The sequence below is a fragment of the Petromyzon marinus genome, chromosome 3, assembly GCF_048934315.1.
Source record: "Petromyzon marinus isolate PM22_M1 ecotype Great Lakes invasive population chromosome 3, UKy_Petmar_22M1.pri1.0, whole genome shotgun sequence".
Taxonomy (NCBI): Eukaryota; Metazoa; Chordata; class Hyperoartia; order Petromyzontiformes; family Petromyzontidae; genus Petromyzon; species Petromyzon marinus.
The window spans coordinates 11,627,420-11,652,022 of record NC_133669.1 but is presented as its reverse complement, the minus strand read 5'-3'; the positions used below and the strand labels follow the sequence as shown (position 1 = coordinate 11,652,022).

The 24,603-nt window shown below is 45.6% G+C and overlaps 1 protein-coding gene and 1 long non-coding RNA gene across 3 annotated transcripts; both read left to right on the top strand.

Annotated features, from left to right (window-relative positions):
- The first annotated feature begins 739 nt into the window (after positions 1 to 739).
- LOC142930926 (uncharacterized) lies at positions 740 to 8,304 on the top strand. 2 transcript variants are annotated; one of them, XR_012946932.1, is made up of 4 exons: positions 740 to 898; positions 2,392 to 2,559; positions 3,722 to 3,798; positions 4,437 to 8,304. It is a non-coding gene; the product is annotated as an uncharacterized LOC142930926 (long non-coding RNA). The 2 variants fall into 2 exon arrangements; XR_012946931.1 differs by having other exon boundaries at positions 3,649 to 3,798.
- Positions 8,305 to 9,531: 1,227 nt separating this feature from the next.
- Positions 9,532 to 24,362, top strand: LOC116958178 (chorion-specific transcription factor GCMb-like). Its single transcript, XM_076071949.1, has 5 exons — positions 9,532 to 9,636; positions 10,140 to 10,392; positions 17,669 to 17,781; positions 19,008 to 19,139; positions 20,107 to 24,362. Exons 1-5 carry the CDS (start codon positions 9,532 to 9,534, stop codon positions 21,082 to 21,084), a joined length of 1,581 nt encoding a protein of 526 aa, XP_075928064.1. The 3' UTR covers positions 21,085 to 24,362.
- The last annotated feature ends 241 nt before the right edge of the window (positions 24,363 to 24,603 follow it).

The following is a 24,603-nucleotide window of genomic DNA, read 5'->3' as shown; positions in this document are numbered from 1 at the left end:
TATCACAGACATATATTTTACAATCCTTTGTTTTGACCATACTTCACCATCCTGCTCAATACAGATCGGCAAAGGTGGGGGATGAGGCCAGGATCGGTTCGGATATCACTCACCACTCGTGTTAGCCATCACCTGGAGCTGAACTGCAGCCTCCAGCTTCATAATGCAGTGGGCTAACCACAGCACCACCACTCCACCCCAGACACACATTTATACGCAGCATAAACGTCTTCATGCATGTCAGTCAAATAGAGTACACCACTCACCTCCTCTCTCAGAGACAAATAAAGGGTGATTCATTTGCAAATACCCACTGATTTCGAATAACCCTCTCATGCCTCAAAGTTGTGATTGTATACGGTGGCTGTATTGCGAGAGCAATGGCTCCATTATCTTACAAGGGAGAGTGCTCAAATGTCGAGTAAAGTGCATACACAGTCGGGAGACGCGCAGAGACTTCATCCCAATTCCGTTTGTTGTGTATCTAGAAATGGCTCACCCTGTATTAGCACGGTTGGCTACATACGGTGCGAAAGAAGTTTCGACACACATACAAAGATACAGGCGTACATTTTTTGTAGTGTATGACGTTTCGGGCAACTCTCCCTAATCAGAGCGGCGCTCCACGTCAACAGAAGGCCCGCGAGACGAATTCGTTAAAAAGAAAAGTGGCCGAGTTGCTCAGGCCTCCACGTGCGCCGAGGATTCCGCCATGGGGGGGGGGGCAAGCTTCGGATGAGAGGGGAGATGGAGAGAGTGCGGGGTGGGGGGCAGAGAGAGAGAGAGAGAGGAGGCAGGACACCGGCACGCTGGGGTCACACCTGGCCACACGCAGCGGGCGACCCGTGATTGCCCCCTGCCCGCCCTGACAGTCCACCGTGGAGGGAGAGGGGAGGAGGTGAGTGGAGATGGGGGGGGGCGAGGGGGCTTTCTTGTACCGTGACCCCCCTCCCCCCCCACCACCCCATCGTCTCGTTTACCTTTCGCGCTCGTAAAAGCGAAAGGTTGTTGCAGAAAGTCGATACTCGTGTTGTGCGCGGCGCCTGTGGGCGCATTTAAAGAGACATTACCGCCGTGAAAAGGGCCCGGCTGGAGTTGTAAATGCGTCATGCAGCGCACGGGCAGGATCGAGTCGGCACACTCATCGAGTCATCATCGTGACCATCGTGCGTGCGTGTCGCTCCCCCTTCTCCCGCATACACCTGAAAGCCCCTTACGTCGTTAAATTACAATATTGGTACGAGGTCGAGCAGGGTTCCTTTTGTCTTTCAGAGTGTGTGTGGGGCGAACGGTGCTGTATTGTAAAGCAAACGGAGGTGACGATTGAATAAATGTTCCACGCGAACACTGCTTCAGTCTCGCTCGCCCCATCTTCAAAGCAAAGGGCGCAGCCCCTGCGTTTTCCTCGCTCACACCACTGATGGGTCTCGAAGCCCCTGTGGGCACATCCGATGAGCACGGTTAGGCTACGTACGGTGCGAAAGAAGTTCAACATACGGCGCATTCATACCGCCGGCCAAAGCTGGAGACGCACGCGCCAATGCCGTTTGCATGTTCGCGCAAATTCCATCCGAACATTTACACGGCGTCTCGTGACCTTTCAAAAGCGGTCATCGATACGGTTAACGGTTTTCGATACGGTTATCGGTTTATACGTACACGTGGCGTCTTCATTTACGAGGGTTGCCACGGTTAAGGAAACACTGGGATATTTCGCAGAATATAACGTCCACAATAATCGGATCGTATTGCGTTTCAGAATATTGTTAAACCTTGATTGCCGTTGCTCATTAATTTTTCACGTTTTATTTCCTGACGAAATATTTACGAAATAATAACGGCGCACTAATTGGAGTTCTAAACACATATTTCTATTCCCATGAAATTCGTCATTTACCAATATAATGTCGGAGTAATTTAAGGCAATGGTGATTATACGACTTTACCATGCGTGTAGTCCGTGTGTTTATTTTACCGTGTACTAGTGCAGCTAACAACGTGTGCATTAAAAGCGTTCAAGAATGTAGAGTTGCAACTATTAACATGCCAATGGCCGGCCCATTAAGTTCCGTGATCTGCAACTCGAGAATGTTTGAGTTCCTCTTCATGTGTACTGCGGGAAGCAGGGCAAAGTACGCAACACGATATACAGTTCTCTCCCAACTTCGTGAAATAAAATCACAAAGCCGTGGGAAACTGATATCGCGATAATCGCCATATCGTCAAAATTAATATCGTTTCGTTTAAATACAAACACGAAGCTGCGGGAAACTGATGCCACGATGATCGTCAACATTTTGCATCGTGCCATTAAAAGTGACATCCGCGGCAAGCCTATTTCTTCGTAGACAACCTCTCTCTCTCTGTGTGTACGCGCACGCGCGCGCGCAGCACCCTCTGCACGGGCACACGGCGTGCCGCTTACAAGCGGCCACCATCCACTTCTAATAGGGCGCTCTTCCCACCTGCCGGGGTGAGCGGGTCACCGCGAGAGCATGCGGGGGACATCACGACCAGCGGATGATGGTTACACGTCAACTGATGGCATTCGAAAACCAGGTTGTGATTTGTGTGTGTGTGTGTGGGCGGGCGGGCGGAAATCCACATCTCTGCATGCAGCACGGCTATAGCGATTTCTCGAGTTTCAGTCCGCCATGAATCTTTTTGGCTAAGTTGATGACACGTGTTATCGTAGGAGTAACGCCAATTGTTTCACCCGGGAAAGCCTCTGCTGTGTCTCAAGAGTGTTTATTGTTCAGGAGGGCCTCTGCTTTGGAATGTGTGGACTATTTCAGGGAAGGAATCTAATAGCTGATACTGTATATATATTAAACCTGCCTGAGCCGTCGTTGGCTGTAATGCAGACGTGATGATAGCCCACGTGTGAGTAGAGGCATCGTACATGGTAGAGGATTATGACACGAACTTTTGGGACGCGGCACATCAAATCTTGAAGCACGGTTTACATTTCGCGGATTGCCTGCGGTGCTTTCCAGACTTGCCGTCTCTCGAATGCATTGTCGCTGGTGGACCTGCTACTGTCACAAATGCACCCGATGTATTGTGTGACTATGGATTCTGGAGACGTTGTCGATAGGTTCATATAAAAACCAGGAGATCTGCATGATAAATGTAACGCCTGCGTCTTTGATCCTCACGCGTGGATTAAGTAAAAAATATAACTTTGTAATTGGTGATGTCGAAGTAAATGAACCGTACTATTAGTGTACGTATGTATGTTGAACTTCTTTTGCACCGTACGTGGCCAACCATGCTAATCGGAGGTGCGGGGAAGAGAAACTAACCAAAAACAAAACGCTGATCAGTGTGGAATATTGTATCGTGTGGTGGGGTAGAGTGTGGGTACTCCATACCTGTGTGAAGATGTCTGATCAGCGTGGAAGGGTAGGCCAAAATATAATCTAAGCCTCTAAAAGCTTCCTCTGGTGGAGGCTCTTTGGTCAGCATGAACAAGAAATTGCAGGGCTGTACATTTATATTTTGGTATTTGTTTATTTTATATTACTTGCCTGTTTTTTTTATTATCACCGACGAAATTGCAATTTGTTGTAAGAACAAACTGATCAATGAAATGATATCCTCTGATGACACACATACCATACACATTTCGGAATGTGTTCTTTTTAGGGATCTGTGTGGATACACGTGGAGCGGTGGTGGAACGGTTTGCGCACTGACAGGGTTTTCTTTCTGGCGACAGCTAACATGAGCGGCGAGTGATATCTGGACCAGTCCCAGGCCCTCCTTCACAAACCCGCAATGGCGTGGAGAAGTATGGTAAGAAAAAAAAACATTCCTTGATTCATCCGTCAGTGGATGTATTAATTTTCTACATTTTAGTTTCTCCTCGAGAAAGAGGTCCACAATCATAGTAATACTGGTTTATCACGACAGACGCCCATCAATGTGAATACAACATTGAAAATAATATTTCATTTTACCAAAGAAAAGAATAATACATACATTGGCAGTGGTGCACAGGCATACGTCACGAAACTCATCACGCTCGTATTTAACACTGCCTTCCGTCATAATCACCATCGGCCATGATCAATCATGATCAATCATGGCTGTGTTGGATGATGGATTGGGCAGGCCTTCATCCAGCAGTGGCTTGGGGAGCACTTCATTGTCAGGTGAAGGCCTCCCCAAACCATCGTCTCTCTTTTTTTAACAGTTTGAATGATGTCATTGGCACGCGTATATGTTCTCGAATTCATGTCTTCCTCTTTCTGTCTCAATGTAATAGCGAGGGTTTCTCGTGACCTCACTGAAACCGCATGAACATACTTAACTTCCCACGTGAAATGTAACATTTTCAATGAATTACGACTGCAAGAAATGCCACTGCATCGCTAAGTGTAGTCGCGAATGCTTTCACGTTTCTCTTCTTAACTTTTCTTGTGCCCTTGCAGCCCAAGTGCCTCTGGTTGCAATAAACGCTCCGGCTGCTGGCTCTCTGACTGGATTTTCGAAGACAACAACAACAACAAACAACAAAAATCGGGCACCGTTTCTAAAAAAAGATCTGGACGTCCCATATTTCTGTGCGAGTCGATTCATTTGCGTGCGTGCGTGTTTGTGTGTGTGGTGGGCGGGGGGTGATGGGACCTCGATAAGATATCTCCGTGACACGGCACACAAGATGTACACTCCGAACGGTGACGTCGCCGGGTGGCAGGAGGGGAGTAGGGCGGGACCCCTCGACAACTCCTAGACACCTTTACCTGCGTCCGCTCCAGCTCGTGTTAGTCCACCCGAGAGCCTCGCCGCATGCGTCTCCGCTCACCTGCGCGCGCGAGTTTGGATTTAGGTGACCGCGTCGAAGCCTCAAGCAGCGCGGCGCTAACTTTGTGAGTCTGCGACCCCCTGTCATCGGTACCACCACCACGCAGTCGCCCTTCCCGTTGTCGACATACACGTACGTCGCTGTCGTGTCCGCGCATATAACGCGCAGCTGGGGCTATATGGAAGCGGAGTGGCGGCGGTGTTCGTTTGCCATGAACCCGCCGATCTGAGGTCGATTGCCGGTCACGGTTCACCGCAGTGGCGAGTGACATCTGAATCGGTCCTGGGTCCTGGGCCACCCTCCTTCAAGCAACCTTCACGATCGATACGGCATGGCGAGGCCTTCGGCCAGCAGTTGATTGACGAAGGGTCGTAGACTCCTATTCTTCTTCTTATTCTTCCTATTGTTATTGTTATCGTGAGCGCATATAAACCTGTACTGTGCATGACTTGAACCTGCGAGACATTGGTGTCAATGGGGGACAATCTGTGTGCGAGATTTCAAGCAATCCGTGTTGTTAAATGTTCTTGATTGAGGATGCGGCTGGGACCTCTTTCGGTGGATGTCAATGAAGCACCACGTACGTACGATGCGAAAGAAGTTAAACATACATACATGCATTTAATTTCGCGGTAAGTGGAAGTCGTTTACATTATTCTGCCTAAACCCCGTGAAAATAACCGCGATTTCATGGTTGACAATGTGGGCTGATGACGCAGAATTTTACATTCTTAAATACACCGCACTGTAATATAATTCTGGTTCCTATGTAATAATAATAATAATTTGCACCTACGGTTGAAAGCGTGGTGCCGGTCACGCTCGCAAGATAATCCGACGTAAATAAAACTTTAGCGTAAAGTTGTGTTCATTGATATTAGTGACTTAGCCAGAACAAAAACTGCCTAAAGTAATCAGCCGTTTTTGTTTTGATTATTAAATAATTCTGTGGATAAATGAATGTTGGAAAGCGTTACCAAATCCATATGTACGCATGATTTATCTTACTTCTTTTTAAACACATAGTACCAAAAAAGAGCAAGGCACCAGTGTTGTAAAGTAATATAATTGTTTTTGGCACTGCTATACTTCTTGTGAATGTTCTAAATGTGCTATTTAACAAGAGGAATTCAGTGAAACGTTCACGTTAGTTATAATGTTTGCCATGATTAAATGTGTAAATACAAATATGCTTATAAATGTGGCATTGCATGGTATCTAGTTCAATCCCAGATTTGTCTTGCAAAAGATGCATATATTTTCACTCTCAAAGTTTGTCTCGAAATAAATATCGAACGTGCCATAAATTAACACTCTTTCTTTACAGTAAATAAAACATGGTACTGTGCACGTCTCAGAGTGTCCACAGAGGAGACAGAGCACTTTAATTATCTCGTGTGCCAGGTGGATTGTAAGATCGTGAGAATTATTCGCATCGCCCACGGTGAGAGATGGGCGACGGTTTGAGGAGGCTTTCATCCAGCAGTGAATTGATCGTGGCTGATGATGATGAAAATGCGATACAAAAAGTTGAGTTTGTAACCATGTCTGAAGTAGAATTAAGTCATGAATGTCTCTTTCAGTAAATATCTGTAACTTTCAAATGGCTCCATGGTGTATGTACTTTACGTATATTTGTGTTCACTCTTCGCCCTATGCCATGTATATATGTATCTACTTGATATATATTCTGGCGTGGGGAGGCCCTCATCTAGCAGTGTATTGACAAAAGGGCTGTATATGTATTCTGTTATCCATATCAGATATTCTTTTGTCAGTCCGTGGCTGGATATGGCTAACTGATGAACCATTACAAGGGCAAAATCTGACCGTTTCGCATGCTGCGGACTATTTTTATGCATGTCGGCCGACACATTAAGCTGTGTATTGTCGCGTAGTAGATGTTAAAACTATAGGGCATAAATCTAACGATGTTCTCGAAGGGTCCAGAAGGATTGAATGTGCCACACTTAGGCATATTACTGAGCCTATGCTTATAATTTTAAAAATATTGATAAAACCACATTTTTTTATTTTGGGTACCAACAATTTACGGCGCAGTGCTTAATTTGTCTCACTCATAGGGCAGACTCAGCCAAAAGTTCTACATTGCTTAAATCTTGAAACAAACGTTTCCCAAGTAATTTCCATTACAAGTTTACCAAGCAGTTGCTTCTCGTGGAATGAAACGATGAAGTTGATGGAATTAGATCAAAGCCCACTTCTGACTAAATCGTTTTATATAAGTATTATATAATTTCGAATGTGAATGATAAACCAAGGGCCTGTATATGGCAGTCATGCAAATAGCTTGCTGACCTATCTATATATGTATCTATTTAGATTTTGTAACTTTATTATCCCATGATTCAATGAAGAAGTGGCAAATCCTGTCAATGTATGACCCTCATTAAAAAGAGTCTCAAGACTCACTAAGGATCATCACCATTATTATTTCACTTGCAATTAGTGATATTTGACTTTGCATCACCGGCCGATTTGGGTTGTGCTGGAGTCTGCGTTATTTCTGTTAAAGCTAGGTTGTACACCATAATGCCATGGATGCCGCAGTAATGAGATGTTAATTACCTCGCCTGGTATACAGGAGGTCGTGGTGTTCGATTCCGACCCTGACACCTGTATATTTGGAGTTTGCATGTTCTCCACGTGGTCGCGTAATTTTTCTCTGGGTCCTCCGGTTTTTCATTCCACATTTATAAACATGTGTTTTTAGTATTTGGCTACTATAAATTTCCACATAAGTCACTTCGTTGACCTATTATTTATGGCCAGGTTACTTCTGAAAAGAGTTATATTTAGCTCAGTGGGCCTTACCTGGTAAAATAAAAAAAAGAAATTGTTTAGTAAATAATAGAAAGAGAGAACCCACCGTATTTTGGACATACGGCTATGCCAAACACTTGGAGAAACTGTTGATAGTTTGGTAACGTGGACGGTAAAAAGAAACAGAGCCCACGATGGACAGATATAAAGTGTTAACAGAACGAGGAGGATAGTATACCTATGACACCGATGTTATTCGATACCAAAACCAAAAATCGCAGTGGCGTGGCTTCATCGTGATGCTCGCGAATACGGAGCAACGAGTCGAGCGACGAAACAAGGCAACGACACAGAGGGAGTCTTCGTGAGGATGAAGGGGCGAATTAATAAATTAGGCGAAAGCCAAAAATCATACGGAGCGAGTGGACAACGATAAACAAACGGCGGTTTTGGAAAATAGCGGACAAGTATCGTAGTAGAGCGTAACACACATACAGTTATTCATAAAAGTATTCGAAACGTAGAAACAATTTCAAATATAGCACACGTTAAAATACACCCTCAGAAAATACAGCGGACAGTATTGAAACAGGCTACTTAAGTGAGCACCTTACTGAATAGGCAAAAACATTACGAAGCAGCGCAGGGCAATCGACATAGGTCAACGCTATCGTGACCGTGCCGCCAAGCGCCGTGTCCTCGTGATCACGGCGACGAGCGCCGCACCGAGCTCAGAGCCAGCGAGAGCGCCCTAGGGCAGCCGATCTAGGTCCTAGGGCAGCCGACTTGGATCATAGGGCAGCCGATCTAGGTCCTAGGGCAGCCGACCTGGATCCTAGGGCAGCCGATCTAGGTCCTAGGGCAGCCGACCTGGATCCTAGGGCAGCCGATCTAGGTCCTAGGGCAGCCGACTTGGATCCTAGGGCAGCCGATCTAGGTCCTAGGGCAGCCGACTTGGATCCTATGGCAGCCGATCTAGGTCCTAGGCAAGCCGACCTGGATCCTAGGGCAGCCGACCTGGATCCGATGGCAGCTGACCTGGATCCTAGCGCGGCCGATTTGGCTTCTAGGGAACCCGACTTGGATCAGAGGCCAATATCTGCAGTCACCTACCCAGCGAAAACAGCAAAAACAAAAAGGGTGATCCATTCATAAATACCCCCCACTGATCTATCATCGCTCTCTTGTTTCTAATGACCTCGGCGTACGCATCAAATCTCACCGGCTTCGTCGGACAAAGTGTATCAGGAGAGTTCTAAAGGATATAATAAGTGTGTTGGGATCGGTGGAGAGGCATGTAGCGACGGCTTTGACATTTCAGTTTTCATTGATTTCGGTTTCATTTATTTGGTATAACCCTGTGAGCCATGCGGCTCTTGACTCGGGTGCAACCGCAACAAACAAAAACGTGAACAAGAAAACATCTTAAAGTGACGACACACGACAGAAAAATCCAGGAAAAAAACAGCAAAGTCTTCTAGAAAAAAAAAACACCGCACTTCAACGCTGTGTGCAAAAATCCCAGTGGGATGCAAGTCAAACAACAACATGAATGGTGGTTACTCTACACCAGGGGTTCTTAATCTGAGGGTGCACGCAATCCCTGGGGGTGCGAGACGCCCTTTATGGGGGTGGGAGACGTGGACAGATTTGTTTCAGCAGGTAAATCATCGAAGCAAAAATGAAGCACGGGCACTTAAGTACAACGACTTTGTTTCATCAAGCCTGATGTATTTATTATATAACACAAATTACGATCGAAAATCAAAGAGGTGCAAGGTTGCGCAGTAAACGTTAAGCAACAACTGCTCTTTAATTCCCACCCCCCCGTTATTTTTTTAGCGGGGTGACTGTAAAGGGATCAAACCTGACATCAGTTCGTAACGATCCTTGACGCGAACACGGCGTGTCTGGCATCCGCAAGGCAGGGGGTCAAAATGATGAAACTCACGGACGGCGCGGTGCACGTGGAAGACGCGCAGGGAGCGTTCTCCTACGGGATGAAGCTGCCCTGGGACATTAACGACCCCAAGTTGCCACAGGTTTGTTATTTCACGCTATTGGCGGACACGCGCCACAGCCACGCGGACGCACGCGTTCGGACGTTCACATCTATTCAATCATTAAAATATAGGAATGCAATGTGGATACGTGCGAGGAATGTACGCATGTAGAACATGGGAAAAGTGGCGCACTCCGCTGTGAACGCGGCGGGACAATTTCGAATCCCGGGCGATGCCTCATCAGCAATTGGCACGACTCACATCAGCACTTGTCGGCTACACGTGAAGATCTATATGTCTTTGCATTTTCTATATATATGCAGTGCTTACTAAAAGCACTTGCCCCAACAGTCTGTGTTGGCTGCATGGGGATATTTGCCTACGTATGTAACGTTATACATTGCTCACTGAAATCGCTTAACCCCAACAATCTGTGCAGTCTACACAGGAGGGAATCTGTGTTTGTTTGTGTCTCTCGTCCCCTCTCTCCTCCTCCTCCTCCTCTCTCCGTGTCTCTCGGACTCTTGACTCGATGAACCCAGGACCTGAAGCAGGTGGACCCTTTCCAGGAGTGGAACGACGGATACGCGCGCTTCGTGTTCAGCGCCGAGGATAAAAACGCGCAGCGCCACCTGAGCGGCTGGGCCATGCGCAACACCAACAACCACAACTGCGCCATCCTCAAGAAGTCGTGCCTGGGCGTGGTGGCGTGCGGCCGGGCCTGCACCATGCCGGACGGCCGCAAGGTGCACCTGAGGCCGGCCATCTGCGACAAGGCTCGCCAGAAGCAGCAGAGTACGTGCGCGCAAAGGATTCGTTCCCTCTCGGTGGTTGCCGTGATCGTGATCTATGCAGTGATTACAGCATTACCCCCCCCCCATCACTCACCCCGCCCCCCCCACTCCCTTAGTTTCTGGCAAAGTCACATTTAGGTCTTGAGAATCCTTCATTATATGTATTTGGTACACTCGAAGACCTCGTCCGATCACATTCTGGCCCTTATAAGGGCCCTTTTTGTCGGTATTTAACTCTACTGATCACATCTGGTTTGAATCTAATGACGTTTAATTCGGTTTAAAACGGAGGCTTTCGCGACAAATATCATCCATAATAGATGTTTTTTTAGTTAGATCGCGTAAATATATAAATGTGTCGTTGAAACCCGCCCACCACCCGACACAGCCAACTAGTAAGGGTTGCCACGTAAACAGAACGTGGCAATTCGTCACTAGTACAGCACACCGGTGTGTTGGAGAGCCAAGCCACAACATTTACAACCTGAGTACGACGTTTCGCCAGTAATTACAACTAGCTTCATCAGGCGACAGCCAGATTTGTGGAGAAGTCTAACTGTTTCGTTCCTTATATAGAGGCGTAGATGTGGTGACCACCCTACTGTGCTCTTGCACAATGTGTAGTGGGGGGGGGGGGTTACTGAGTCAACGTACATTACGCATGTGCATTACGCGAGCCCTTTGAACTTGTCCTTCCTATCTATTCTGATGATTAAAATAGCCCTACCAACGGTAATTCCTATTGAAGTACGCTGCCCTTTGTAGGCATGCATTTAAACAATGTATTATTTGTTGATTCGCTTCCAGGCAGCACTAAGATGGTCGCTATCCGAACGGTTAAAGCTCTTTTGATTTCTTTCAATTTCGATAGATTATCTAATTAGTTTTGGCCAGTAGTAGCTAGTTTTTCACAGTTTAATTCGCCCAGATGACGGTATTAGTTCTATTATTGGGTCTTTCGGTAAAGGCACGTAGATAGGTTCAAAGAAATTAACAAACCAAAAACTACGACGTTCCGATCGCAACACAAGCCAATCTTCATCAGGACAAAAAATAGCAGAAAAGCTGCTGAAGCAGGATGTTTTAAAGGTTTGAAATGGTTGCAGCCCAAGGGTCATAAGCGAAGTGGGCGGGGCTAGTGATGTTAAAGTGAGAAATTTGCATGTCAATGTAAGGTCGGAGAGCCACCTCCACGATGATGAGGATACGGCGGTGGCCATTGTATTGTGAGAGATTAGCACATCGAGCAAAACGAACAACGGTGACTATTTTAGTGAGACATTTAACCTGTTAATGTAAAACCAGAGAGTCGAAAATAACTACTGACATCGGAAGGTAGGATGGAAACATCACAGCCAGCTATGACTTAAACTGGTTATTAACGTCCTTCCAATGATTGCTCAGTCTGTACCCATCTTCTCGGTTGAAATTGTGTCTGTGTCTATGTCTATATATATGGATGGCTTCATGAACAAATCTTTGTTGATAGCCAGTGGGCTTGCAAAGTACCTTCATCTTAGAGAAATCAATTTCGTGTGAGCCCACCGCATTAAAACAATGATCAGCCACGACCCAGATATTGGTCCTACCGTGATTCAGATCTGCCTTGTGTTCATGAACACGGTCCGAGACATGTCGCTTATTTTCCTCAATGTAACTACTGCTGCAGACAGAGCTTAGTTTGTAGACGCCGGGGTATTGCATGAAAACACGTAACAGGTGGCCCGTGAAAAGGTTATCATCTCCCACCCTCCACTATGAATACATTTCCATACGCAATAATAGAACCAAACAGTCGTAATTCACCTTTTATTATTTTACTAGATGAAGGCCGCCCCCCCGCAAATCCACCAAACTATTTAACGATGGAATTTACAACACTGCATCTAGCACCTGAACACGAGCTGATTGTATCGCTCCATCTCCACGATAGACGTCGTCTTGAGCAGTGCTCCCTTATTTGGCTGCCACTCCGTTGTTAATCTCGACCACTGGCCATCATCCATACTAAACGAGAAACTAAACTATGTTTTTTATTTGACCAGGTAAGGCCCGCTTAAGCGATACCTTACAGCACTTTTTCAGAAACGACCTGGCCACAAATGATTGCTGAATTAAGTGGCTTAGTGTATGGACATTCATAGCAGCCAAATACTCTAAATGCATGTTTCTAAATGTGGAGGGGAAAAAACCGGAGGACCTGGAGAAAAATCCATGCGACCACGAGATCGAACCGACGACCTCCTGCATACCAGGCGAGGTAGTTAACATCTCGCCACCGTTGCTCAAGTGACGTGTCATGGCAAACACCACTTACTCTCCGTAACAGTCAATAAGATGTCTCTATCCATGTGTTCCTCTTTCTGTCTTTCGATCTATACACATATCAGTGTGTAGCCTCCTATATGCGCCTCTACACGTTTAACAATCTCCTTTAAGTCATGTATTAAGTGGTGAGCCAGCTGGCCAGAATAGCAAACCCTGAACTGTTCTTGACTTTGAGGCTCGTCAGCAGGGTGCGAAAACATTTACGACTTTTACGTTGACCAACATTAGTTCATATTTGTGGGTTTGACACGTGACACTTTAGGCACTTAATGTAATTAATCCCTCATTGGTCCATACATATACCGACTTTATATATTTGGCACTTTGAGAAGAAATGCGTTATTGCTGTGGTTGTTTTTTTGCATTACAGCGCAGCGCCCTTGGCCGCTTTTTCTTTGTGTTCAATGGATTATTATTCTTTATAATTTATGTATGTGTAAGCTCACTTTGAGATGTTATTCATTTTGTGTGTTTTGTTTTTGCAAAGTGTAACATCACTATCGTATACCTGAGTTTAAATTGGTTTATTTCGGGTTAGACTGTGTAAAACTGTGTCGTACACCCTGCTCCTCCAAACGTCTGTTAAGGCTATACGCGGGGGATCTTTGTCCTCCACCTCGACACAGCCAATTAATAAAAATGTCACGTGAATCAAAGTGCCTAATTTATTATATAGTCAGCGCATTACCAATGTGTTGGAGAGTAATCTCACAACATTTAAGTGGGTACAACGTACTATATACATATACAAATATATTTTTACAAAAAACAATCAATTATCCCAACGGCGAATGTTATCATTCAAAATGGGAACATTGTACAATTTGTTGTATTAATCCAACATCCCACTTCACAGTCGCTGCATGCTATTGTTTGATAAACTTACAGAAGGTGCTCTCAAGCACCATTGAATATTTCTGTATTCAAATTTGCAAATCAGGAGCTATTGAGTCGGCGTGAGTCACTGCAAGTGAGATGTGCATGTTGTAAACCAATGTCGCCTTTGCTCCTTCAACGGAGGAATAGCAAGACGACACGAACTCTTTCTGGTGATGACCGATCGTCGTCGCTTGCAGACCTCCACATTGGCGTTTAGCTCCAGAACATATCGCCACACGCTTGAATATCATAGTGCGATATGCAATCACAATGCACATATTGTATTTGTTTTATTTAGTATCATGCAAAGAACAGTGTAAGTTGTGGTCATGTGTGGTCATTTAAGCCATTGTAGATGCTGCTCACATCATGCACTTCCAGACGGCCGTGTGCGGCTGATGGGTTGCGTAACAATTTGTTTTACGTTTCATGAATGGCGACGTGCTGTCTGCCTATTCATTGTTCTAATGCACATGGCAATGCTTTCACCTTCAAAACCATTGTTTGCATTGCCTTTAGTAACAATGATGACGATCCTTGGGGTGGAACAGTGATGAACACACTGCGCTATAATACCTGGGGTCGATCCACCGGTCACATCTATAACGTCCGTGACAAAGTAAATATCCGAATACAATTATTGACACCCCCCTCCCTCCCTTTCGCCACCCCGCAACTGGGCAGCGTGGTGACGTATGGCCAAGCAACTCTCACGACCGACGCGGGGTTGAGAGGCCTTCGTCCAGCAGTGGATTGACGTAGGGCTGTGAATTGTGTTTTAATCAAGGTCCCTTGCACACACGCAATGTGAACTCGTGAACTTGACACGGATAACGCATTGTCCTAACGCTGCGTGGGACTGACGCGTGGGCTGTTGTTGGAGACGAAACGCGCGTTCAATTTAGATTACAAAACCGGTTGGGTAAAACAAAACAGGAGAGCAGTAATGTGTTCTTGATGCAGACTTTACGTAAGCGTTTGGTGAGAGCGCAGACACTCTGTAATGCTGCTCTTTTTGGCCACCGTGTTGTCAAATTGCGGGTGAGAAGACATTTTCGCAGCGTTTGTGTTGAGACGTGTCTATCGATGTAGCTTGGCAGGACTTTATTTGCCACTCCACATATCCTGGGACGCTACTAGGGCTGGGCTTGCAGAAGGGATTATCAGCATCAGGCGCTACCACTAAAAGACAAGGTTCGCCTATTAATAATAATACTACATTATTGTACTCTATAGTTCTCTATTCTTATGAACAGATTTATTAAAAACCTGTTCATGGGATGGCTGTGGCTGGGTGCCAAAAATAATTCCCGAAACAGGGCTCCAGACTGCCAAGGGATAAAATTCGGCACTGGAGGATAGTTATTCCTTGAATCTAGAACAGATATCGGTGACTGCAGAGGGAAAACACAAACGTACAGTCATTTCACTTCCAGTCCTTTGTCAATGCACTCCTGGATAAAGGTCCTCCCCACGCTGTGTCAGTCTTGGGTGATTGTTTTTTTTACCATACTTCACCACACTGGTCAGTCAGTGCAGGTTGATGAAGCGGTGCCCAGCATCAGTTCAGATATTACTCGCCACTGATGTTCATCGTGAGTGGGAATCAAACTCAGGTGGCCAGGTTTATGCTGTTGTGTGCTAACCACTGCTCCAACCTAGGTTTATATCTACTGTCTGAGCGAAGTTACTATATACAACATTATTGTATCGCTTACATTAGCTTATATTGTATTGCATTGTACAAGTTCATGAATAATATTTATCTGTAACTTTAAAAAAAGTAGATCCAATATCAATTTTGACAACGTATTATTATTCCTAAATAGTATGCATTAAAAAGGATACCCTAATAAGCTATGATTATTTAAAGTGTTTGTGTATATATACTACATATACATGTATGCCTGTTAGAATAAAAAAGATTTGACACGTTAAGTTATAACATAACCACTGAACGCAGAGTTGCTCATATTTTAACCGGTTTTTTATTCAAAACACATTTTCTGTGGGATATTAACACATACTGTGGTGCATAAATATGTACACGTGTTTAGTTAGCCCACATTTTATATTCATCTCTATCTCAGGTTCATTGATTTAGACGTAAAGTAAACCCGTGCATATATTACAAAAAACGTTTCTATAATCTCCGTGTAAAACTCACCTCCACTGAGACTCACATGAAAATTTTACTGCTTTGCCTTTGAAATGGAAATTCATTTGCACACAGACATACAAATAAAGATCTCTCGTATAGGCGCTAACAAGATACTGTTGGTCGCAAGTGCTATTAGGGAGCACCTATTAATTCATTAAAAAAAATAAACTACGCACTCGGAGATGGTATTGCCAGCAGAAGCGCATCTGAAAGCGTGCAATGCAGTGATCATCTTTGTTCAATGGTTAGCCAAAAAACGACTGCGAAGATGACCGGAGTTCGCATGATGGTTTATGCTCCTTGACGAGATGAGCAAGATGTTTTGTTTATTTGTGTGACTTTGTGTGTAATGAGCGCAACCTCATCATGTATTCACTCAGCAACCAGAAGCCAAATGCAGCTCAGTGAGCACCGGACAGGCATGGTTGGATCTTGACGTACCCGTCACGACACGTGCCAAAGAATGTCGTACACAACTGCAGCTTGCTCGTGTTTTTTTGCCAGACGTGCCATCGAGAAATGAGTTGCAGCGATCGAGTCTTGTCCATGCTATGCTGCACGCCACCATGATGGCTATGTCACGACTCGATAGCGGCCGAATGTGTCGTAGAGCCCTGATATGAAAATTGCATGACCTGACTATATTATTCACGTGGTGATGAAAACGACATATTCTGGTCGAGTGTGGTGCCGAGGCGCTTTAGATGAGTAGACAACAGAATCCTGGAGTCTGCGACCGCCACACCCCGGTCCTACTACAATTGTTTTCGCCTGAGACAAGAGTGTCAACCAGCAGAACCTCCGATGTTCCTGGATGAAGCAGCATTTCGTTTCGTGCAAACCGCACAAGCACCGCTCGCTTGCAAACCTTCGAGGTTACCGAGGCTCTCCGTATCTAACCTTGACTTCACTACCGTGTACAATTGCGCATCATCAGCATGTTGATGGAACTTTATGCCATGCGATGAGATGACATCGGCGATCGGAGGAGAGGCGTATGTTGAAAATAGGAAGGGCCCGAGGACTGATCCCAGTGGTATGCCAACTTGGCATGGCATAGGCGATGACTGTTTGTCACCCAGCTTGACGAACTGTGATCGACATACTCTTGCTGACACACACGTATGTTGTCCGTACATGTGAATCGGTCGCCTCTTATGAAAAAAGACATCCATAGGGGTTGGAACGTGCCATGCCTTTCCTTGTCAAAATGGCACCAGTGATCTAAATGCACTCTTCTGTGTAATTGTGATTTTTTTGTTTTTACAAAATCAAAACATACAGTATATGTAGTGGTGGGTTCTATGAAAGATATGATGTTTAAACATGTAAGTGTTATTTTATTGTTTTTTTTATCAAGCAATAATATCAGACCTATCCTATTCATGGTGGGGGAACGGTGGTGCAAGTGGGTAGCGCACTGCCCTGTGAACCAGGAATCCTGAATTTGGTTGCCAGTCACAGCTGACATAAGTGGCGAGGGATGTCTGAACTGATCATTTTCATGCTCCTCCGACGCCCTTCGCTAACCCACACTGACCAGCGTTGGTGAAGTATGGTTAACCAGTCCCTGTGACTGACACAATGTGGAGGCCTTCAGCCAATAATGGATTGACAAAGGGCTGTATATTAAAATCCATATCATTATATTTTAAACCAGTTATTTTGGTGGCAATTAACCTTTCCGTTGAAGCTGGTTTGTATTAAAAAAATACATACGACCACTGTTTCTGTATAACACCTTGAGATGCGGTCTGCATTTAGACAATATATAAATTCACATGGTATATTGTAGGCTAGTCTAATGATCTCTCATCTAAACACATAGGTCTCTATGTAAGCCCGCGGGGGGTCTCTGCGTGAGTCTATGGGCATCGCATTGCGTTGTGCGTGCTTTTGTTTCGTTCAGAGAAGCTGTGCCCCAACTGCGGCTCGCCGCTGGACCTGTTGCCGTGCCGGGGCCACAGCGGCTATCCCGTGACCAACTTCTGGAGGCACGAGGGACGATTCATATTCTTCCAGGTGCGGCACGGGGCGGCGTCGTAATGATGATCGTTATAGCATTGACATCTGACGGCCGATAGACAATCGGCAGTCAAAACGCGAAATTACAATGCTGTAAGAGATATATTATGCCCGAATGTATGTATGTATAACTTCTTTCACGCTGCACGTATCCAACCATGCTAATCGGAAGTGCGGGAGAATAAGAAAAACTCAACATAAAAATCAGTTCCAAAGAAATCAGTTTTCAATTTAGATTTGAAAGTGCATTGCTCCAGTGGCTCCCTAATATTAAAAGGAAGAACGTTCCAGACGGCCGCAGAAGCGCATCTGAAAGTGCGCGATGCAGTGACCATCTCTGTTCATTGGTTAGCTAAAAACCACTGTGAGGATGACCAGAGTTTGCCTGATGGTTTAAGCTCCTTGACGAGATCAGCAGGGTAGTGTGGTTCATATGTAGTGCCACAATTCTAATGATCATTAGCAGCTCTCAACCCGAAGATCTTGGTTCAATTCCCAGCCACGTGGGGAATGTTATTTCAAAGTGCCTCCATGAAAATTGTGGGGCCCAAAATTTAGTTGTATTAAAATCAGAATCAGAATAATTGTTTTTTTTTTTAGGGATCCAATGAGCTATAAAGCTCCTTTTCACAAATGTCCAGTAGCGGCGGATCATAAAATAAAGTGTTACAAATAATTACATGTTATCCAATCATCTCTGGTGAATTTTGTAAGATTCATCATCCTTGGTGTTTTAAGAACCCTGCATTTACACTCCTTCATTGTCATCAAATTAATTCCTCGTGCATACACCAAATGCAATTCTTTAGTCATCATTATTATCCTCAGTGAATTCGCATAAAAGACTGTTCTTTTACACATTATCACTATCATCTTCATGCCTGTTATATTCAAGATGCCAATAATCATCACGTATGATAAATTCACTAAAATACTATTGCCACAATCATAATCAACATCATTATCGTGATTCTAAGTTAACTTTGCCCTTGTAGACACCATCGTCAGGCTTGTCAAATTCGGTAGCAACCACGGTTCTTACGTACACGATCGCCACAATTTTCACGATCACCATCACCACCACCACCACGATCATCATCCCCGGTGAATTCACTCAGCATCCTTCTCTAGTTCTGCGTCAGAATTGCCGCGCGTACGTCCGTCTGGCGTAAGGACGCGTCCCGCGGTCACAGTAAAAAAAAAAACATTTTTGGACGTTGCAGGCCAAGGGCTCGCATGACCACCCGCGGCCTGAGAGCAAGACAGAGGCGGAGGCCCGCAGAAGCTCCAGCAAGCGGCGCCTGGGGCTGGCGGGTGGCTGCGTGCAGAGATCCAAACGGGGCGCAGCGCCAGAGGTGAGCCCTGGCTCCTGGAGATTGGTCGCCTCGCGCTGGAACTCCCCTTGCCCCAGCCGTCCATGCTGTCGACTCCCTGCCAATACTCAAGTACAGGCTCAAGACGTGCATTTGTATCCGATGCGTATGAATGGCTGTCTCGTTCTCTGCATGTGGAATGCACGTGCCGATTGTGCCTGTACAGAATCTTGAGCTGCAGTTGTATTTTGACAGTACGTAAATCCAAGTTGTAATTGTACGTGTGTGTATGGGTCTTCTGTGTATATGTATGGATCTCTGTGTAAGTCTGTGTTGCTCTATAAGTATCTCGAGGACTTTGCTGCCTCTTTCTCTGTATAACATAAATATCCCCTCGTTGGTCATGTACAGCGTCTTGAGATGCAGTCACATGTAGAAGCCCTGTAAATACATGTTGTATTGTTATTGCATTCGCGATTCTGTAGCCATGAAATACATATACGGTGGGCAGATTTCACCCACACTCTTGGGGAGTTGGCAGACAGCGAGACAGAGGGTTGCATCATAAGTGTATTATGGCATGCTGAAGGAATTTACCACAAAGGCCACTCCTGCATCTGAACAGTATCCGAGTTGGGGTCAAATAAATGTCTCTGTATGATCAACTTTGATTGACAGGTATTTGTGTTCGCAGAAATGAGAGTTGGCATTGACTTGCACAGTGTGAGCACCACTTTGTCCGTTGTCATTGTTGAAAAGAGCAGAGCACTGAATATTGTGCAGCTGTTTTTTTTTATACTACGTGTCGATTTGTTAAGAGGCCACCAGTGGTTATCCTACGTACAGACTCATTTCTGCCAGAGGAATGTGGAACTTCTACCGTCATTTAAAATGACATCCGTGCGGCATCTTGAAATGCGGTCACACTCAGGCGCTGCGAACGCAAACTGTAATTGGAGCACACATTGACTCATTGACACGCAAATTGCCTCCGCTTTACCCCTCGCAGGTCGTTTGGTACTCCAACATCAACGGCTACAACCCGATGCCCTCCATGTCGTCCGTGGGCATGGAGGCCCGGCAGGCGCTCGACCCCAGAATCAGCTCCGTGTGGAGCTCCAAGCAGCCGCCCCTTATCCCGCAACCGCGTTGCGAGCCCTCCGTTGGCGGCGGCAGCGGCTTCCACGTCCCCAGGATGCCCAATGAACGCTTCTACTTCCCGGCGCCGGCATGCAGCTACGAGCTTGCCATCCCCAACTATCTGTCGCACTCCTCCCCGTACCCGGCGGCCCTCCTGGGCGACCACAGGGACTACAAGCCCGAGCAGAGCCTCGTCAAGGCCGGCGACGCTTACGCGCACGCGTACGACGGAGCCCGCTTCGCCATGGGCCACTTCGGCCAGGACGGCGTGCACGAGCACGTGGCCCAGCCGCCCAAGGAGACGCGGCACCAGAGCTACAAGCAGCCGAAGAGCAACGGGAAGTCCGAGTACGGGGAGAAGTACGAGGGGGGAGACGCCGCCGCCGCCGCCGTCGTCGCCGCCGTCAATAGCGGTGGCGGCGGCAGGGCGCTCTCCTACAGGGACGCGTCGAGGCACAGGGACGTCGGCTGTGTGGCGGCGAGCAGTGGCGACACGCCCGCCCTCCAGACCATCATCACCACGACCACCAAAGTGTCCTACCAGGCGGCCTTCAAAGCCAACGCCGTGAAGTGCGCCGAAGCGCCGTTCGAGCAGAGAGCCGTGGAAAGCGGCTCGTACCCCGCGGCTGGCGCTCACTCCTCGGGCTACTCTGATCGCATTCTCCCCACGGACAACCCGTACCTGCTCGCCAATAAGTACGCGAGTCCCTACCAGCAGGTGTACTCGTCGCCCCGCAAGGTGGTCTCCGCTGAAGCCGGGGAGGAGTACGGCCCGCTGAGTGGCGCGTACAATGACCGGCTGTGCCTCAACTTGCATTCCTGCAGATACGACAATCTGGGCTGCTAGGGTTAATCGTGAGATGTACCATCCCCAGAGCATTGTGGGTGGTGGGGGGGAAGGGGTGCTGAAGGGGATTGAGCTTCCCCCCGTTGAAGGTTCAGCCTCCCGTGATTCCGTTTAACATTAAAATGTGCTTGAACTTTGTTTAGCAAAGATCGTGCCGTGTCCCCCTTTAGACAAAGGTCACACTAGGGGCTTGTGTGTGGCGCGGTTGTTAACGGGCTGTCGGGCTACGAACCCGGCGGCGAGATGAGAATAAAAATATTAACAATTCGGAAAAGTGAAAGTTGAGTTTGTGTTCCACTGCCACGTTTTATTATTCGATAGAAAATGTGGAGAAAATATAGAAATGGTCATTTTCTTTTGGGGGGGATATTTTCAAACTGTCTTTTTGTTGTTTTTTGCTTCCATTAATTTAATGTGTACATAATATATATATTTTTTTCACAACAAAGATGAAAGATCGTGACTGTTGAACAAAATGTGTAACGAAATCCATGACGATAACACGTATTTTCTTCATTGAATAATATATAGTGGATTAATATTTGCAAGACTGCATGAAATTAATATGAACCATGGATGGTCAACACATTAAAGTACTTCTAATACTCTAAACACAGTAAAGTACAGTCGTGACATTTACTGTAATAGGCTTGCTGTGAAACCTCCAATTGCACCGATAGCCAAAAGTCAGGGTTTCGTGTTTAGAGCTCTTGTATTCAAAGTGCTGCGGAAAGTGTGGACCTATACAAAGCGGTTGAGGTCATGTACTCCCAATGTCAACAGACACTTGTGTCGATATGCATATGCATGTGGTATATACACAAGGAATGTTGTAGTTGCCAACAAAAGGGGATGCACCTGAAGTCTTAACACTGCCTGCAATTGGAAAATGTTGGGATACTTTAAACGTAGCATGCAGTTTTTACTAAATATGTTAAATTATCATTGACGGCGATGGAATATTAAAAGTACATTTCCTAACACCGGATGTGGGTAGCGCAATGGCGCAGTGTTTAGCGCACTCCACTATGAACCTAGCGAACATGAGTTTGATTCCCAGCCACGGCTAAACAAAGTGGGGCCTGATTTCCAAACCCGGTTCTGGGGCCCTCTCATCACCAACCCACACTGACGACCATGGTGAAGTGTGGCATGATATCCGTTGCTATGTTTTTTTTATACGTTCAAACATCGCCAACATCATGGAATAAACGTATTGAATATATCCTCAATTGTCAAAAACGTATTGAATGACTTCACGAATGCAGCCATAATTATCGTCAACATATTACGTAACTTTCAAGAATTTTGATCTATTATTTGTTGCACATTAAAATAACTAATAAATGATATGTTTCCATTTAATGTTTCCTCGATCATTATTAAACATATAATGTATTGGTTGTTTTAATATGTGCAACAAACGTAATATTTGGAAATCTTTAAAACTACTCAACATGTTCAGGATGTATAAAAACTTAAGGGCATATTCATTAAGTTAAGTGATTTAATACGTCGCCGATAATTGAGGTTACATTAAATGTTTTCTTGAGTATCTTGTCGATTTAACATACATTACAAATCAAACAAATATCATGCCATAATGAAGTACGGTCAAAGATTCCATAACGCACGCGGCATGGGGAGACTCTCATCAACCAGCTTATCGACCGGAAGTTTACTTTTCTAAAATGTTGTCACAACCAATTTATACCAGATGTACCGCGTGACATGCACATTAGATTGTCTGAAAGAAAAAAACAGGTTTCGCAGATATATTCCACTGCTTCACAAGTCCGATGTATTCACGTTAAATCGATAAGTTATTACGTAATAACGGAAATGTTGAAATGGTACAGAATGTTGCGCCCTCAGGCAGGGATGTGCGCACTTCATCCTTCAAAACGTCGTCCACAAGCATGCTTGAAAATATAATCTGTGCAACCCCAAAAAAAACCCAACAACGCTTAATACTGTACGTTGTCTCAGTCATACACTCGCATCGCAAGTTAGGTCACGGAACAAGGGGCACGATGTGCCAACATCCACTGATGCCGTTCGTTGTCGCGGGCGAGTTTAGCTTCGTCTTTCTTTGACACGATCGCTAAATCATGCCCTGACCCAAGTGTGGAAATGTCTCGCAGAAATTCCAAATTAAAACGTGACAATTTCTTCCTATTATTAAACCCGTATTCTTGTAATCTTCAATCGTTTATTTGCGGATCGTGTACTATTTACTGGTAGCTTTGATATTCAGAATAAATCTTAAGTCACAATGGATTTCCGACATTTTACAGATCACGCGTCGTGGGCATTTCAATCTCTTCCAGGAAGCCTGACCAGCATGGAAGAGTAGGCCAAATACCATCTAAAGGGGCTGTCTAGAGCTCCCTCCAGTGGAGGCCTCGTCTGCCAGCAGGCGTGTGAGCAAGCAATTCCAGGGCTGTGCCTTTAGCTTTTACACGGGGCTCATTGTGTTCGATGGGGCTCACTTTGCTTGTTAATAAGTCATTGGGCATGAGTATTTTATATATAAAAAAAATGTAAACAAAAATGGGAAGAAACAATTAAGTAGAGTTATTGTTGTATTAAAATTATTACTTGAGATGTTAACAGTGTCATCGTGTTTTGCACTGGTATTATGTGACCCAGAAAACCCCAAAACTGTGACTTTTGTTCTTCATGAGATGTGTCTTAAAACGTGCTTGCTTGACATTATCGACAATTTTCCAGCTTGTAAAACAAAATATGCTTTAAAATGTATGCTATATACTTTGAAGGTGGGAAAACAAGCAATAATCATGCTCAACGTTCATACGTATCCGTATGTTGTCTATAAATATTATATCAACCCATGTAGCGTTAGCATCGGAGAGCAGTTCATTATTTTTTACACGGACATGGCTGCCGACTTAGGCGAACGTAATCGGGCTTCCTCTTAACACTAAGATGTGGGGTTTCTTTTGTAGAAGTGGCATTTCTCTCCGCGCATTGCTGTTTTGCTATTAAAAACGTGTCAAACAAACAAGCGTAGGACACTTTTTTGTGTGTGTGTGTGACCTCTTTTCATTATTATTATGATTATTATTATTATTTGGACGACCTGGCAGTGAGATAACGGACATGCGGTTTGACACACGTCTGCCGCCACAGCCCAGAGCACGCTGTCTGAGACGCACGCGGAACGGACGCCGCGACGAGGAACCGGCTAGTCTAAACAACACATATTCTCCTGTACACTCCGCTGAACCCCAACCTTATATCTAAGTATATCGGGTTCCCCCCCCCCCGTCTTTGATGTTACACATTTTTTTTGGTGCAGAATTGCACTTCGCCAACGCTTGCGACCGAAGCATTGGTCTCTAGCGGAGCTCGTAAATAAGGAGCTAACGCAGGGTCGCGTTGGCTTGCTCGTGAGCAAACGGGATGGCGTGCTGTTGTTGTACAAAACCCAATTAAGGCTGGCGACTTGCAACGAACACAGGTGGCTGGTCACACCTCCCGCTGACTGACACCAAG

Excerpts from the sequence above, each read along its gene's own strand:
- LOC116958178 (XM_076071949.1), top strand. The coding sequence starts at position 9,532 with ATGATGAAACTCACGGACGGCGCGGTGCACGTGGAAGACGCGCAGGGA. Across the intron at positions 10,393-17,668 it reads GGCTCGCCAGAAGCAGCAGA|AGAAGCTGTGCCCCAACTGC; the intron begins GTACGTGCGCGC and ends TGTTTCGTTCAG. Across the intron at positions 17,782-19,007 it reads GACGATTCATATTCTTCCAG|GCCAAGGGCTCGCATGACCA; the intron begins GTGCGGCACGGG and ends TGGACGTTGCAG.